At 42.4% G+C, this 16,767-nt stretch overlaps 1 protein-coding gene across 6 annotated transcripts in view; it reads left to right on the forward strand.

The window, feature by feature from the left end:
* PDE1C (phosphodiesterase 1C) overlaps positions 1-16,758 on the forward strand; it is a 311,651-nt gene extending 294,893 nt beyond the window's left edge. For all 6 annotated transcript variants that reach the window (XM_010713053.3, XM_010713055.3, XM_010713056.3 and 3 more), the window contains 2 exons: positions 3,605-3,670; positions 12,281-16,758. In XM_010713053.3, the coding sequence (XP_010711355.1) occupies positions 3,605-3,670; positions 12,281-12,450 (236 nt within the window). In that variant the 3' untranslated portion in view covers positions 12,451-16,758. The remainder of the gene's footprint in view (positions 1-3,604; positions 3,671-12,280) is intronic.
* The last annotated feature ends 9 nt before the right edge of the window (positions 16,759-16,767 follow it).

The following is a 16,767-nucleotide window of genomic DNA, read 5'->3' on the forward strand; positions in this document are numbered from 1 at the left end:
TTTTCTTTTCTTTTCTTTTCTTTTCTTTTCTTTTCTTTTCTTCCTAATACATATGTGTCACTGCTGTGTACTCATCACAACCCAGGTTTAAAGTTATCCAGTGGTAGGAGGAATGTACATATACCATTGTCTCTGCTGGTGGTCGTAGGAGTGCATCTAGCAGACAAAACTACTTATGGCCATTGAGGTTTTCTGAGGATAAAGCCTAGCAGTAGAATGACAGAGTGAGCCTTTTCCTTTTCCTCTTCCTCTCGCTTGGATGATATTTTTATACAATTTTATATGCAATTTTTTAAAATATCTGCTATTTTTATTGTAGGGTTCTGGTTGGAGTTTTACCAGAACTTCTGGTTGTCTACAGGCCCGGATTCTGACAAGAATATTTTCCTTCCCTTTTCTCTTTCCCCTTCTTCCCTGATTGACAAAAGCCATTGCGTTTGCAACATCAGCTTTGAGCAAAATAGCACCTAGGCCTGATCATTCTTTTAGTTGCACAGAAATCAAAGGCAGTTGCATGCAAAGTCCTGCTGGTCCCTCTGCAGCATCTGGGGCCAAAGACTTAATAATCAAGATATCTAAGGACTCATTAAACGCAGGGTGGTTCTGCACCACAGTAGTGCTTTCTTCCTGTGCTGTGGCAGGAGTTGCTTCCACCACAGTGTGTTTAAAAAAGACAGTACAGCTCTCGTTGTTACTATGATGCTACTTTTCTGTGGGCAAATGAATGGGCAGGCACCTCCATCAAAAGCATCTTCAGCACCGACTGTCTTCAGCAGGGAGGAGGGGTGAACATCTACCATGCAGATTTCCCTGCTCTGTGGTTAACACTTCAGTGACAGGTCCTAAATGGAGTTAAGAAACATCAAACTTATTGGTAGGAGGGTTAAGGGGAGATTAACCAAATTCAAGGATCTTGGTCTTGCAAAACAACTTTAGCTCAGCTGGCATTCTGCAGGGAATTCTATGTATGAAGCTTGAACATAAACTTTAGAGTATGTTTATATTAGCAGAACTGATCATGGAGGTGTCCTTTTTGAATTAAACTATAATAACCAATATACACCTGTTCTCCAACCTTTTCCAAGGAAGAGAGGCAGGTTGTTATGCTATTTTGCACCGGGGTATGGAAAACAAATTAAAATCCATGCCAAAAGCAAAACTCAACACATTTGCTCCTGGGATTGGGTGGGTAGGGTGATGAAAAAAATTATTTGGTTTGATAAGACTCATGGGGAAAAAAACGCAAAACTGAAATGAATCATGCCATGTAATGCAAGTATTCTCAACTGTTCTGAGAATAATTTTAAACAATATGTATTTATTTTTAGTTCCATATTTGAAAGAAGAGGCTTGTGGTCTCTTAAATGTACAGAGCATTTTTCAACATTCCAGTTTTTCTGTAACTGAGTCCATGTATATTCATCCTATTACCAAATAAAAATGATGAGGTCTCCACTCCATTTGAATTAAAAATGCAGAAGGGTTCATTTTGTTCTGGTGCTTTCTACATGTGGTCCAGGCATGGCACTTTTCGTTTGCTTTTGCAGCCTCCCACTGCCCATAGAGTAATAATAAAATAGTAATAATTAATAGTTTAATTAATAGTAATAATCAACTTGCTTTTAAGCACGGTAGGAACATGGCTTGGTCAGCATCCACTACTCAGTAGGACCCCCTGTGACCAGAAGAGTCAGTGGCATTACCTCATTTCTAAAACCATCCCCAGGAGAATGGACATAGCTTATTCAGGGACTCTGAAGTGAATCTCAACCTGTTTGGAGACCACACATCAGCCTCACTGTTCTCCCTTTCTTCGGGTGGCAATGATCTCTGGCTGTCACGAATCCTGATGTTGGCCTTCCCCCTCGTGCTGCCAGTGTCTGCATGTGAACACAAGACATGTTCCTGAAGTCAGAGGTGCTGTGGGTGCGTGCACTCAGTCCCACTACAGTTATGAGACTGTTGGAGCTGGTTCCGAAACGAGATGTTACTTTATATTCTGAGTCCTAATAGTGTACCTCAGCTAGGGTTACATTCTAATTTAGCTTTCTCACCTTCCCCAAATCCTGCTTTTAAAGATGGGGCATTTTTTCTTCAAATCTGAAGCGTATTTATAAAGTGACAGCAAATGCTATTGCCATCTTTGATTGTCTGTGTTTCATCATTTAAATAGGGGGAAAACCCATTATCCAATAATACATATAGCTGCCTCACAAAATTAATTGCTGGTGAAGATGGCAGTTTCACATGTAGAGTGGTAGAGCCTGTCGAGGCATTGCATTGGCTCTGCTTGTGTTTGAACACAAAGACACCCCAAGTCTTTGGATCTCTCATGGGGAGGTTGAAATCACAGCTCATAAGAGCATGTCAGTCAACAGCAACACACCGTGCTCGCACCCACTGTGGTTTTTTTTCCCATGCCACTTGGAGCATGTGTATATGTCCCACAGGATCTGTATCCTGTCCTCCATTTTGCTTACCAGCTTCCTTTCACAGCATTTCAACTGCATCTCTACATACCACCTTCTACAAAGTATTCTTATGCTAGGGGCGAAATTGGCTTAGGCCACAGGTGGACTTAGGAGGCAGCTGTGAACTAGAATTTTCCCTTACCACTGCTGTTTTTCTATTTGATTTTCTGCTTAAAAAGGAAAAAATCATGGTAAAAGAGTGGCAGAACTAAGCCATTCTCTCCAAGGAAGTTGTACAGATCACAGACATTAAATACAACCCTGAGGGGCTTCATGCCTTCCTTCTTTCTTGAAATTCCAGCTTTAATTCCTTCCTTGCCTCTCCGAGAGGCTCACTGCTATATTAACTTTCTGAGGAACATTCAGTGTGGTCATCTGAATGTTCATATTATGCCTTACTGGCTTAACTTAATTCCTAATTTACATTCAGTCTCACAAGTAGAGGCGAATATATTCTGAAAGATATTGGGTTTTTTTATGTTGTTGGCTGGTGTTTGAATCAAAAATCCAGCCTGTCACATAGCATGAGAGGAAAAAACCATGTTTGGAAATGGCATCTAATGATCTGGATGACTTAACTCCACTTGCACATACAGCACCAGAGTCACTTCCCTGCTGCGTATAGCCAGTGGTAGAAATGTCCTGAGCCATTGCCAACCAGTGCTTCCCAAAGTGAGGTCAGCTGTTTGCTGAACCACCACAGAGCAAGGTAAGTGCTGTGTTACTGTCTTTAGACCCACCCTGGACAATAACATGGGTCTGTGCCAGTTTTATGAGGGCATGGAGACAGCTGAAGAGAAAGCTCTCTGAGATGTGGTGATGGTCCGTGGAGCCAAAGGTTTGGAAACTCACTATTGCTGTGAAACTGCCAGGATGACCGCCTGAAGTCGGTAAGTGATAAACAGAAGAAAAGGTGTTTCATGTTCACTTTTCTTGATGGAAAGTTCTCCCAGAGTGAGGCTATTTGCCATGTCTCACGGGGAAGTTATCCGAGCATAAAACCACTGAAAAGAATGGCAGAAAGAGGATACCAAACACCAGGCAGTGGTAGCAGCACTACAAAAAAGGCATTTCTGTGGCTAGCAGGACTACCGTTCATCCACCTCTGCTGAAACCACTCTTTTTCTTTCAAGGTCCAGCACGACTTTTGGGAATCTCACTGGGCTCTGGTCCCTCAGCAAACCGCCTCACGCTGCCAGGTCAGTACCACCTCTCTCTATCCTGCTCTGGAAGGAGGCACTCATGGTTCCTGTTGCTGGGGAGATGGGCATAAACTGGTGACTGTTGTGTATGACATGAAAAAAGTGAAATCTATTCATTGGGTTCAACAACTGAACTGTTGTTTTTAAAGATCTTCACCACGTTTCATTTGGTTTTAAACAAGTATCATATGTTTTTTCTTTACTATGAGAGTGGTGAGGTGCTGGAACAGCTGCCCAGAGAAGCTGTGGATGCCCCGTCCCTGGAGGTGTTCAAGGCCAGGTTGGATGGGGCCCTGGGCAGCCTGGTCTGGTATTAAATGGGGAGGTTGGTGGCCCTTTATGTGGCAGGGAGGTTGGAGATTCATGAGGTCCCTTCCAACCCTGGCCATTCTATGATTCTGTGATTCTGTTTTGTGGCTCGCAGAGCAGGCTCCACAGACCGTCTTCATTCAATCAGGAAATTAACTTGGGCCTTTCTCGTGGATCCTGATGGGAAAAAGCGAAGCTGCTTTGTCTACCCAAGTGTGTTTTTTTTTGTGTCCTTCTCATCTTCCCCATGCTGCTGTTGATATTTCACCACGATAGTCATTTTCTTGTTCCCTTCAGCTTTGTCTGACAAAAGCATCAGAATGAAAGGAGGGGAATACAGAGCACTTATATAAAATAATAGCTTAGTTTTGACAAATTGTAAGGTATGACTTCTCACGGGCATTACACAAGGGAATTCAAGTATGCATAATTCACAATCATTGAAAGAAAGGGTAAAACTGTAGGAAGTCAACAAGAAATCACCAAGAAAGGATCTCAGGCAAGCGCTGTAAAAAGTTTTGCTGAAGCTATTCTTGTCAGTGGCTGCTGTGCCAGCAGTTGAGGTATGGTGTTGCTGTGCTTTATTGGCTCTTCAAGATGCTCCTGATGCTTTTCTGCAGCCACCACCTTGGCACACTGTTTGGCCAGACAGAGCTGCAGCCACTGCCTGGGTACCCCTGAGGAAAAGAGAGGGCAGAAGTGTCAGAGTTTGCAAAATAATGTTTTTTCTTAGTGAAACAGTGTGTTCTGTGCAGTGCTCTCCTGTTTGAAAACAAAAGACGATTATGGAAATGAACATTTAAACCTCTGGGCAGAATGGTGCCACAGGAACTCCCAGGAAACCCCCAGACAGTTTTAGAAAGAAAGTGCAGTCAGTAAATATCACAAATGCATCCTCTTCTCCTTGGTAGCACCTCGCCATTGACAGTGGCAATAAGTGTGAGCTCTGTGTATTGCCTGTGGTTAAATTCTTTTACTTATATCCATTGGGCAGCTACTGCTTTGGATGTTTTCTCCCAGAATGTTCTTGCAGGTGGTATTTAGAGGTCTTGTTCTTTGGAGATTTTTCTTTTCCCAAAGAAGAAAACACCATGTTTTTTCAAAGGAAAAATTAAGAATCAAACATTCTTGTCACACTCCAGCCATAACTTGCAGCTAATGTAAACAGGTCTAATTTCAAAACAAGCACACTTTTTATATGTTTTGGCATAGGCCCCTTCTTCATTTTTAACAAGCAGAGTTTACGCATTATTATTTCATCCATTTTTCCAGTGCTGTGTCACTTTCAATCAATCAATCCTTTAATGAATACCTGCAAACAGCAAATCCTGGGTTCCCTTTTATGTGTAATACTTCTCATCCTACAGACCACCAAAGGAATTGGAAGGTAGGGAATATAATGCAGAAGAGAGGGTTCGCCATAAGCTACCAGGTACAGTAGTACCCTTCTTTACTGCTGACTTGCTGGGCAACCTTGCTCCAGTGGTTCTTGTGTGCCCCAATTTATTTGTCTGATCAAGGGATCTGTTAACTGTCCAGATCAGGAAAGCAGTAGGGAAGGTGCTTTATGAGAGGGGAGAAGTCAACTCAGTAACATCCCTTTTTGCTAAAGGACACTTTGTGTTGGTTCTGCCTCGCTTGCAGCACTCACTGTGACAATCTCATCTTGTAAAGATGTAAAGGTCCCTTCAGGCTGGCACGTAGGGAAATTAGGACCTGTGTTTTGATTCTCTCTTTGTTAAAGATGTCCTACCTTAGTGTACGTGCACGCATTAATCAGGAACTCAGGTGTTTTCTCTATTTGGCTGTTGAACACTGGCACCTTCCTGCATGTGCCCTGTTACTGTGGCTTACAGCACAAACTGTTTACTCTGATACAGTAAGCAAATCAGCTTACTGATTACTGCAGATAGCTATGCAGCTATTCAGAAGAAGTGACGAGAAGCAGATAACAGTGCCCTTTTTTCTATTTATATAGTCCAGTGATGCATTTTTGTTTACAGCCTTTTGTTTACATGCCCTATATGATCACATATAGGGTTGCTTTTGCTGGAGGCAGCCACTAATTAATGTGTAGTTAAGAAACAGTGTGCTGTAACTACACACACACACTATTTTCTATTTGAGAAAATGTTACTGTCTCACTGTTCTTTCTGTGAATGTCATGCAGTGTCTTGAGAAAGAATGAGAAGCTTTGTTTTGTGGGATTTAGTCACTTCTGAGGAAGGGAAGCTGACAAGAAGAGGCCATACAGGCACATTTGCCATTTACCTCTTTGCCAGCCAGCTGGTTGCTCGTACCCATCACCAACTTTTCAATCTGTCAATTACCAACTCCAAGAAGTTGCACAGCTGGGCAAGGTTTATGAGGTTAAGCAGCTGTGTATGGGAGGCCTGCCAGCATTCTTGGAACCGGAGAAATTTCTGGCTACCCTCTCTTCCTGTCTTACCAGAAGTCTCTCAGACCCACAGGCTGTACTTCTATTCTTCTGTAATGCACCCCAAGTAGCAGAACGGTATTTGAAGGTAAACTTTTTCTCCCTTCCTTTTACAGATTTCACACTCTGTCCAGAACTGCCAATTTTATACGTATATGTACGTTTTATATATCTGTATATGTATATATAGATATAGATATATGTATATTTGATACAGGACAAGTGGGAAAGCTGAGAAGTAAGAATTCTTTATTTCATTTGAATTTTTGATTCACTAATATGGCTGCAGAGCTGCAGCAAACTGATACATTACAGAAACTCCAGAGTATGAAGATAAGAGTCCAGGACCCCGTTAAATGCTAGTTTTATTCACTGGAACGTTTTAAAGAGAAGAAAAGTCTGACGTTGTTGGGGGTAGGGTTCCCTCCCCACGTGCTTCTCTTCTGAGTACAAAGAAAACTAATACAGCAGGTGATAGCCACCAACCCGTTTGCTACAAGCTGAAGCACATCTTCATATGCTTTAAAGTTGGATCTTGTGCTGCATTATGAGACAGGAACTTGCAGAATTCAGGTTGTCACATAAGGCTTGATTGGTAATGTAGGAGATTGCTGGGCTTGGGGGAAAGCACAATAGCTGTTCAGTCAGTAGATTCAAAACCATATCTGGACAGAAGAATCTCATCCTTAGTTACTAAACCCTCAGCTATTTCATAGAATCATAGAATTGCTCAGGTTGGAAAAGACCCTCAATGTCAAGTCCAACCCCAACCTAACCATACTACCCAAACCCTCACAACCCTCTGCTAAATCATGGCCCTGAGCACCACATCCAAATGGTTTTTAAACACATCCATGGATGGTGACTCAACCACCTCCTTGGGGAGCCTATTCCAGTGCTTAACAACCCTTTCTGTAAAGAACTTTTTCCAGATATCCAACCTAAACTTACCCTGGTGCAACTTGAGGCCATTTCCCCTCATCCTGTCACCTATCGCCAGTGAGAGAAGACCAACCCCGCTCTCACTGCAATCACCTTTCAGGTATTTGAAGAGAGCAGTAAGGTCTCTCCTCAGCCTCCTCTTTCCCAGACTAAACAGCCCCAGTTCCTTCAGTCTCTCCTCACAGGCCATATTCTCCAAGCCCTTCACCAGCCTTGTTGCCCTTCTTTGCACCTGCTCCAGCACCTCCATGTCCTTTCTGTACTGAGGTGCCCAAAACTGAACACAGCACTCAAGGTGAGGCCTCACCAGTGCCGAGTACAGGGACAGGATGACTTCCCTGGTCCTGCTCACCACACCATTCCTGATCCAAGCCAGGAGACCATTGGCCTTCTTGGCCAGCTGGGCACACTGCTGGCTCATATTTAGCTGACTGTCAGTACAGCCCGGCCATCCAGCCAGTGTTTCACTCAGCAGCCCATCCAAACCATGACAGCCAGCTTCTCCATGAGGATGTTGTAGGGGACAGCGAAGTCCAGGTAGACTACATCAACATCCATCAGTTTCCATAGTGACTCCACAAGAGGTAGATGTCTTTAGACTCTCTCCCTGTGGTGTCCTGTTAGAGAAAACAGTGAATTTTGTATCAGCAAGCAGATTTTCTTAACGTTCCCAGGAGACTAATTCTCACTAAGTTTAGAACATTTCTTGAGCATTTGAGTGTCTCCAAGGAAATAGCGTCACAGTTCTCTTATTCCTTTGTCCTGCAGATTCTCCTGTTATTACAATACCTGCTTTGTTGACCAAGAAGGTAAAAAGGAGAAAGAGGAAGCCCTCCTGAGCATAATCCTTGGATATAAGAGCAGAATAAGGAGAATAAGGAACATCAGGATACCTGATTTTTCTGAATCATCTCCCATTAAAAATGCCCAATTAAGTAATTCTCTTCCTTCACTGGTGAATTATTTAGCTAAATAAGTAAATCTCCTTGAAGAGTCAAAAAGCCTTTCAACTTCCTGGTATTCCTCCTCCTATGCAGGATGACTTCCTTCATCCTGCCTGCAGAGTAGTTGAAGGCAAAAGTTGTCATAGCTGCCCAGGGGGCTGAGACATGAGGGGAGGTGACAGAAGTTCTGTCTTCAGGATGTCCCTGCAGGCCACCAACTGCAGATGGTTTGGCAAGGAAACATGTCCCTGCCTTGTCCATGCTGTGCCTTGGGCTTTTTAGTGCTTGCCTGTCTGGAGAGGAGTACTTCTGTCTGCACCAAGCTGTGTCATAGACACTTTCCACCCCAGTCCCTCTACGAAGCCCCTCATTAGACAAGGATACTTGAGAGAGGCAGCTGTGCCTCATCCTCATCCTAAACTGGACATGATGTCTTGTAGAGCCTCCTCCAGTGCCACTGCTGTCAAGGAAGTGAGGCATGTGCCACTGTTGGGCCTCCCTTCAAGCAAAAGTGTAGAGTTGCTGTGGAGAGCTTGTGGTAGGGAGCTGCCACCAGCCTGAGGGCAGGTGTGGGAGCTGAGCAGCCCTTACGAGTTTTCTCCCTACCACTCTCCTGCTTTCTTCCCTGCTGCCTTTTGTTTCCCTCCAGTACTGATTACCAGCAGTGACCATTCAAATCCCATTTGGAAACAACAGCTGACTGTGTTCCTAATTTTTATCTGAACCAAACTATTTCCCAGCAAGTGTTCTGAGTAAAAATGATTTATTCATTCAGTGACTGTAGAGATGACATTAAAGAAATGAGCATTTCAATGGCTTTTTTGAAGGGATGTGCCTTGTGAATGAGTAGGAATGTTTGTATCTGCTTTAAAATGCTTGAAAAGGAAAATGATATCAATTTTTTGCTTTATCTTATTTTCTGGTCAGAGTGGAAATACTATGTAATAGCAAAGTGTTGTTATAACAACTTCTAACAGTTTGAAATACTCAAGGTGATGATACTCTGTTTTGGAACCCACATTAACCATAATTTCCTCCCAGCTTCAACAGGGTCAAAACTATTGCAGATCCGTACAATGTAGAAACTGAATTTCTAGGAGATTCAGTGGAACAAAGAGCATTTCAGCTGAAATTCTGACATAATCCCTGTATACTATGGCAATCCCATCCCTTGGGTGCAAGCTTAGATGTGAAATGCTCACTGCATTCAGCCAGCACGGGGCAAACTCTTCAGTAAACTGTTTTCTCCTCTTCAACTTCTCTGTGACACTGAAACTATTGGCACTGGCTGCACTGTCAACTCAAGGGCTCCTCCTACAAGTAATTGGTTTTTAATGAGCTCAGTAATTGGTCTTACCCAGTGGGTGCATGGCATGTTTTACCTTCAGTTAAGAAGGCAGAACTTGGGTATTTTGGTACCCCTGTGTTGTTGTTTTTTTTGTATTCATAGATGAATGCCTTTAACTGTGGCAAATTTGATCACCTGCCGTTCTCTATATGTATATAGAATTCTCTATATTCCAAATGAGACTGTCATGTATTAGCTACAGCTCCTCATAGGAGCATCCATCACTGCTCATATAAAAGAGCAGCTTCTGGTGTAGTGCCTCAAGCTATTAATCTATCTAATGTTGTGTGGTTTGTAGCTGGCTGCTTTTGTGTTATGCATGAGAGAGGACAGATGAGGAAATAAACTTTTTTTCCCTTCACATAAATATTTGTACAAGGTGAAGTTTTTTTTTGCTCTGACACCTGTTAATTGGTCTGTTATAAATGTGTTTGTAGGTGTCCTCAAATTCTGCCCTACTTTAACTCAGAATCTACAGTTAAACCTAAGGCATATCAGATCCAACATACAAGGATTTGACACAAACTTGGAAGCAGAGAAAGAGCACTATCTTCCCTTCTGCAGCTCTGTTTGAAAGTACATTACCTAAGGATATGTGAGTCTCTCATGAAGGGCATAGAGTGGTACAAGGATGGCAGCCCTTAATTGTGGTGTTGCAAGCAGAACCTGAGGACTGGTGTTGGGTGAAATGTTCCTAGCAGGCTACAGAGAGAATTAAACATCTTCTTCATTTGAAGTTGTCCATTAAGCAGTAGGTTTTGTGTTCCTCAATATTTGTGATGATTATTATACCTTAAGCAATTCAAGGCATAATGTAGGGTGTGTGTTTTCATCAAGCAGCAAGAAGGAGTCCTGACTTTCCTGAAAAACAGGAAAACTGCATCAAAGAAGAGATCAGAGGAAATATAGTGTGGATGGCATCCTAGCAAAATCCATGGTTTGTGTGGACCCTGTGCTGGGTGGTCAGAGTAAAGTGGGTCTAAAACATCCATAGCTTTCATGCTTAATCAGTGTCTGAACATCACTGAAATAAGCTCTATGTATGTGTTGCTGCTTGTGTAACTATTCTAGTCTACACTCACACTGTTCAGATAACTATTCTTCTCTTCCATTTCCTGAGATCCATAAACTATTGAGACTCACAAAAATCCTATTAGTTTTTTCATTTTTATTCCTTTTTTAAAATGGAGAAACTAGAATGAATAAAATAGTTCAGATCACATGAAAAGTCAGGGAGAAACCAGGGAAATGAGCTCTGGAGTCTAAAGAGAGAGTCTTCTCAGCACCGTCTACCTTGAGTCAGTAAAGCCTAAAGAAATCCAATGGTGTGAGCTCCCTTTATCAGCTCCTGCACATTTATGACAAATGGCACTGTCAGTGTCCTGGTTAAATCCCTTGTATTTATTAGCCAAGTCATTTCTGCTGACAACAACTTCGGTAAACATTCTCCCATGCTGAGCAATGGAAAATCCGATAGCAGTTTGGCTGAATCCATGCTGACTAGAGAAAATGAAATGAATCTGGAAAGTGAACGTGCCTCAAAGAACAGTAACTCACCCAATGGATAATTTGAATATTAATGGATGTCATTCTAGTCTAGTTGAGGACGTGAAAGAACATGACTATGCAGAAATCTGGATATGTATTTCTAGAGGTCATGAAGTGCATAGTTTTTCGTTCCCCAAGACATTTTGGAGTACAGTTATTCACTTTGAGGGCAAGAGGAGGCTGAGATTGTGTGTTAGTATCTGCTGTTAGCTCACACAGGGGAATCTTCTTTCACTTCTTAGGATTCATGCTGAGAGCAATGCCTTTTTTGAAGTGCTTATCAGACCAACTATTGTCTGATTACTTGTTTATTTTGCAAGTAGTAAGTAAACAAAAGACAAATATATTTTGATTGTAGCCATGTTTGGTTTCTATTTTTTATTTTCCCTGTGTAAGCTGTAAGGAAGCAAGGTATGAATTCGAACAAAGGTAGTCAAAAAGCTGAGAAACATCAGATTCAGACTGGACTACGTGTGACTTCCACAATGGTCTGTAGTTCTCTCAAAAATCACACAAGGCCTCAGAGTTCCTGAACTCTGGGAAAGAACGGTCTCTGTCCAGATTTAGTGCCTCAAAATCATCTTGTTCAATTAATTATATTTTGAAAACAGTGAAGTGTTTATCTATCTACATGAAGACGGGTAAAAAGAAAGGTTGCTTCCTCATTCAGACTTTTAGGAACTTTCATCTTCTGCCTAAACTGTTGTTTCTTAACCCTCAGAACATTCCTTGGGATTCACTTGTATTGGTCTGGGACTCTGGGATGTCTGAATAAGGGCATGATTTCAAGATCAGGTATTCTGAAATGCTTAATGGCCCAGATTTCAATGTTGAAGATGTCTGTCATTCATTCTGAAATCTTACATCTGTATTTCTAACACATATTTTGCATCTTTTTGCATTCCAGAACCTTTTTCTAACCTTTTGTATCTATCCATTAACCCAAGAGTGCATTGACAACCAAGGCAGAAATTCTCTGTTATGCAGACAGTCAGTGCTGAGCAGAATTAATTTCTAGCCCGCCAGTGAGTAAATGCTAAGCACAGTAACCACTGTTGTTCTTCCTTTGTCACTGACAGCCATCAAACCTCAGCTGTGTCACCTCAACAGGCCCACCCACAGCTCAGGACCCTATTTTCCAGCCTTCCACAAGAAATCAGAGGAACATCCTGTGAGGTATAAACTCCTTGACCAAAGGGGAAGGATGAAAAAGATCCAAAACATTTCCCAGAGCTGGACTAGGAAATAGCAGAAGAGCTGAAGAGGCATCCATCTGGAATGAAGCTCCTCACGGGCTGGTGAAGGATGCTGTGCAACCATTGCATGGGCCACACTGCATGTACAGTACAGCAGCTGTTAATCCTAGATAAATGCAAGTGTGGAATTTAACTAAATATAATGAACATTTTCCTAGAAATGTTCCCAATAGTCTGCTTATTTTTAAAGCATACACTCACCTAGTAATAAAATATTGGACTGTTACCTTAAAATGCAATTGTATACCACTGTTTCATGTCAAATTAAGGAAGCCAATGCTTTTTTAAATTGTTGAGCTTGTTATAATGTTCTCACTGTGACTTGCTGCCTAGCACAGGTAATACAACTCCCATTTCAGGCAGTGTAAAAAAGATTTTCCTTGCCAAATTGAATGTTCTCCTACCATAGTGCGGTAGGTGCTCAGGAGAATGAAGGTATGAGGTTGGAATATAAATTGTTTCACTCGCTAGGGAAAAGAAGACATAGCAGGACATTAAAATTGTGCCTCGTGTGACCTCAGCTGTATGTTTATTAGTTCTTTGCCATTAATTTATCTGAATGAGATCCCACGTGTTCTTGTGGTGCACAGTATCCCATGCACCTCAGATTCTTCACTCTGTGAAGGATTTGCTCTCATTCCTACATTTTATGCTGTGAGAAACAGTGGCAAATAACTCCCTTTCTTCTTCATGCCCCTGGTGATTTATATCAGCTCTCCCAGCTGATGAAGTCTGTTCTGTTTCTACTGTCCTCACAGTGAAACCTACTTATTCTACTTTTTATCTTCCTCGCTGTTCTTCTCTTTATCTTTTTTAATCTCTATTTGAGAAGACCTGAACTGCACATGATACTCATAATGCAGGTATACCAGAAATTCTGCCAATTACACTGAAGTAAGCTTCCTCTTCTTCTTTCTTCTTCTTCTCCTTCTTTTCTTTTTTTTTTCTTTTTTACCTTACTTTCCTTATTTCTCTGCCCTGCTTGTCGTCTTTTTCTACCAGCACCTTTTCCAAACCACATCTTCTGGATAAGCACAGTGGATAGCAGAGAGTTTCATTCTCCCATACTGTGAAGGCTGACCATTTTATGCCTTCCCCATAACCCCCACAGTTGATCAGTTATTTATCCATGTTCAGTTCATATGTTAAGATCTTCTCTCAGTCGGTGACAGATCAGTAGCTTCTCAACATATCTTCTGGAAATCCCTATGGCTTCCTCTGGAGAAGTCTCAAAAGATGTGTGAGGCAGGGTTTCTCCTGTAAAAACTGCACTAATCTCTCTATGTTGTATCTACGGCTGCATCGATTAATTCTATTATTCAGATCTCCTAAAAGTCGATTCATTGTGAAATCATATTCTGATACATACATATCAGAATGTCCGACATCAAAACTGCACCAGTGTATGCAAGTAACACTGATGTATGAGAGTTACAGTACAACACAGCTGGCTTGTTGCTGATGAACAGATCTGGGGCATCCTCTCCTGTCTGTTAGAGATCACTGCAGTTCCAGATGTACTTGCCCTGAGTGGCATCTTTCCATAGCGCTACCCTAGAAATGTCCACAAACACATCCAACAGCTGACCAAGCACTCTGATGTCCCTGTGTCACTTATTTTTGTCTGCTTGTTTAATATTTGTGATGTTGACCTTAAGCACTATCAGAACTCATGACTCTAGCAGCCGGCCTGGATTACTGCCTAAACTGAATGCAAAGAGGAATGCACTTCAAAGCCATCTGTTTATGAAATGGGAATATAACTCTAGGAATTTCCTGAGAATTATATTTTGCTGTAGAGTACCCCGCAATGTTTTACATAAGCAGGCTGTATGGAAACTCAAAATTATACTGTTCTTCCAAATGCGTTTTCTGTCTGTGTTGTTTCCTTCACTTCAGGACAGTTTACCAGCTAACATAGTCCTGTGCCATCAACATCTTAAATGGGATTGGTTTTTGTCCTTATTCTCCTGACTCACACTCTGTCATGAAGCACAGATAAGTCACAATCTTGATTTTACTCCTGGGTAGTTAAGGCACAGGGAAATGAACTGATTTATCTGGGGCCTCACAGGGAGTATACCTGGCTGCTGGAAACTTAATCCCATTCTGATCAGATTCTTCTTTGCTCACATTCTTCTTCGCTCACATTCTTCTTCAACCGAACCCACGCTGTGCTGTGTTGCTCTCTAATGGAGTCCCTACTAGAAAGTCAGTATATTCACCTGAGTGGCATAAAGAGGTTTTATGTTTCATTCTTCCTGGAGCTAGGGCAGGTGAAGGCAGATTGTGGCAGACTGTGATGTGCATTAGAAAGATGTCTCGTGATGTCCCTTCCCTCTTCTAAAGCTTCCTGCTTTAGATCTAACAAGTACTTTAAAGAGAGGGAGAAAGGATGTTTGTGCAGACTGCTCCTTGAAAATGTTGGGCATGTCATGAAAACTACTCCTAAGGGAAACTGGTTGTGTTAATGGCATCCAGCCCGGTGCACAGAATGTATGCTTGGAGAGGATGTGCTCCTCTGCTCAGTCCAACCCCGCCATCTAGCGTACACCAAAAGGCAATTTTCTAGCTATGAAGTTTAGAAGGGGAATCTGTGTTATTTGAGGGAGAGCTAGCTTTGCAACGCGCTCTACTTTTTGTTTTTATTTTTATTTTTTAATCTCAGTGATTTCTGAAATAACCACTTGCTAGCAACGTAGAATCTGGTCCAGAGTGACCCCTAATGCCATTTAGATTTTATTATGAATTATTCATTGCAATTGCGTAATTTATTGTGTTTGGTTTTGTTTGTTTCTTTGCTTGCTTTTCCTGTTCAGGGTATTTGTGAACTGAGTCTTTGCTTGGTCGCTATGCAAGTAAGTTTGGTGCTGGTTTTTGAGAGGGAGTTTTTGTTGTTGTTGTTTTCTTTTTGTCTGTTTGTTTGTTTTAGAAAAGAAAGTCTGAATTGAAAACCTAAATGTTCAGATCTATGCTGAGTGAGGCACAGGGAGGCCTCCATCGTTCCATATGTTTTATGTAGTTCTGTAAACAAGTAAAGAATAGGAAAGAAGATTGGTTCCCATGTCCTCAAGGGCAATCAGAGCTGCAAAAACAGAGATTGGAGGAGAAAGGGGAGGAGGAGGAACAAGGGGCTTTGTCTCAGCATCATGAATGAGTCATTCATGGGTCTTTTTAGGTGACGAAGCAGATGGGTTCACAAGGCACATTTGGTTCTGGACAGGACATGTCCCCACCTCCTTCTCCCTTCTTGTGGCCTTTTCTTCAGTCCTGCTGCTCAGCTGACTGATCAGCATGAGTCCTTCAGGCTGATCCCTAGCTATCTTCTTCCATGTACTCCGTGTGGGGCCGCAATGAGTGAAGAGAAATTGTCTTGGTGTGCACATAAAATACACAATGTAGTTAACGTACAAGTCATGTGTAAATCATAAAACTTATTTTTTTATTTTCTTATTAAACAAAAGCAGAGGGCAACAAAATAATAAAACTAGTGGGATATTTGACTTGTTTTTAAGAAACTAATGCACCAGTGTCTGGTTCAATGGAAGGGAGGTCTGTGTCCTCCCCAGGGTATCCAAACTCAGCCAAGTTTGACTGAATCAAACACACAGCACCAACAATCAGTCCTCTAAATGTGCCATCTGCACCAGAGGCCTTCACGAAAAATCATGAGCCAAAGGCAAAAAAGCTATGAATGAGCTGAGATGGGACCCTGCCCCAAAGCTCTCTTTTCAATACCCCTATTCCCGAGATTGCAGAGATCCAAGCTGCTTATTTAGAGCCGTGACTGATACCCAGCTGTTCTTTGTGTGCTGCCATGGAAGGCCTGACTTCACCTTAAACAAGGAGAGAACAGGCTGAGGACAGCAAACCCTAATTGCTCTTCTTTTCCTTGGGGTGAAGACCCCACCACCAGGTCGCAAGGACCTCACAGGCCTTCCAATGCACTGCCCTGCAGTCCCAGTGTGACTGCCCAGAGGACTGTGGGCCCTCTTCTCCCTGTCTCTCCTTGGAGATCATGTTAGAAGAGGTGCCACCTTCTCACACTCAGGGGCATTGGTGAGGGATGGGAAAGGACAGCTGATACAACCCTTGAAACTAAACAGTTTTTAATGACTGCATCTCCTTGGTTGTCTGTGAGGTGTCAGTATGCTTTGTCCCCTCTCCGCTACTGTCTGGTACCAGGACAACTCCATCCCTGAAGGCAGCTTCAGGGTGCTCAAGAACCCCTGCCCTGACCCTCTTGGTACGTTCCAGGCAGCTGCAGGGTGGTTGAGAACCCCCAGCACTGCCTCCCTCCCCCCCCCAAC

This window comes from Meleagris gallopavo, chromosome 6, assembly GCF_000146605.3.
Source record: "Meleagris gallopavo isolate NT-WF06-2002-E0010 breed Aviagen turkey brand Nicholas breeding stock chromosome 6, Turkey_5.1, whole genome shotgun sequence".
Taxonomy (NCBI): Eukaryota; Metazoa; Chordata; class Aves; order Galliformes; family Phasianidae; genus Meleagris; species Meleagris gallopavo.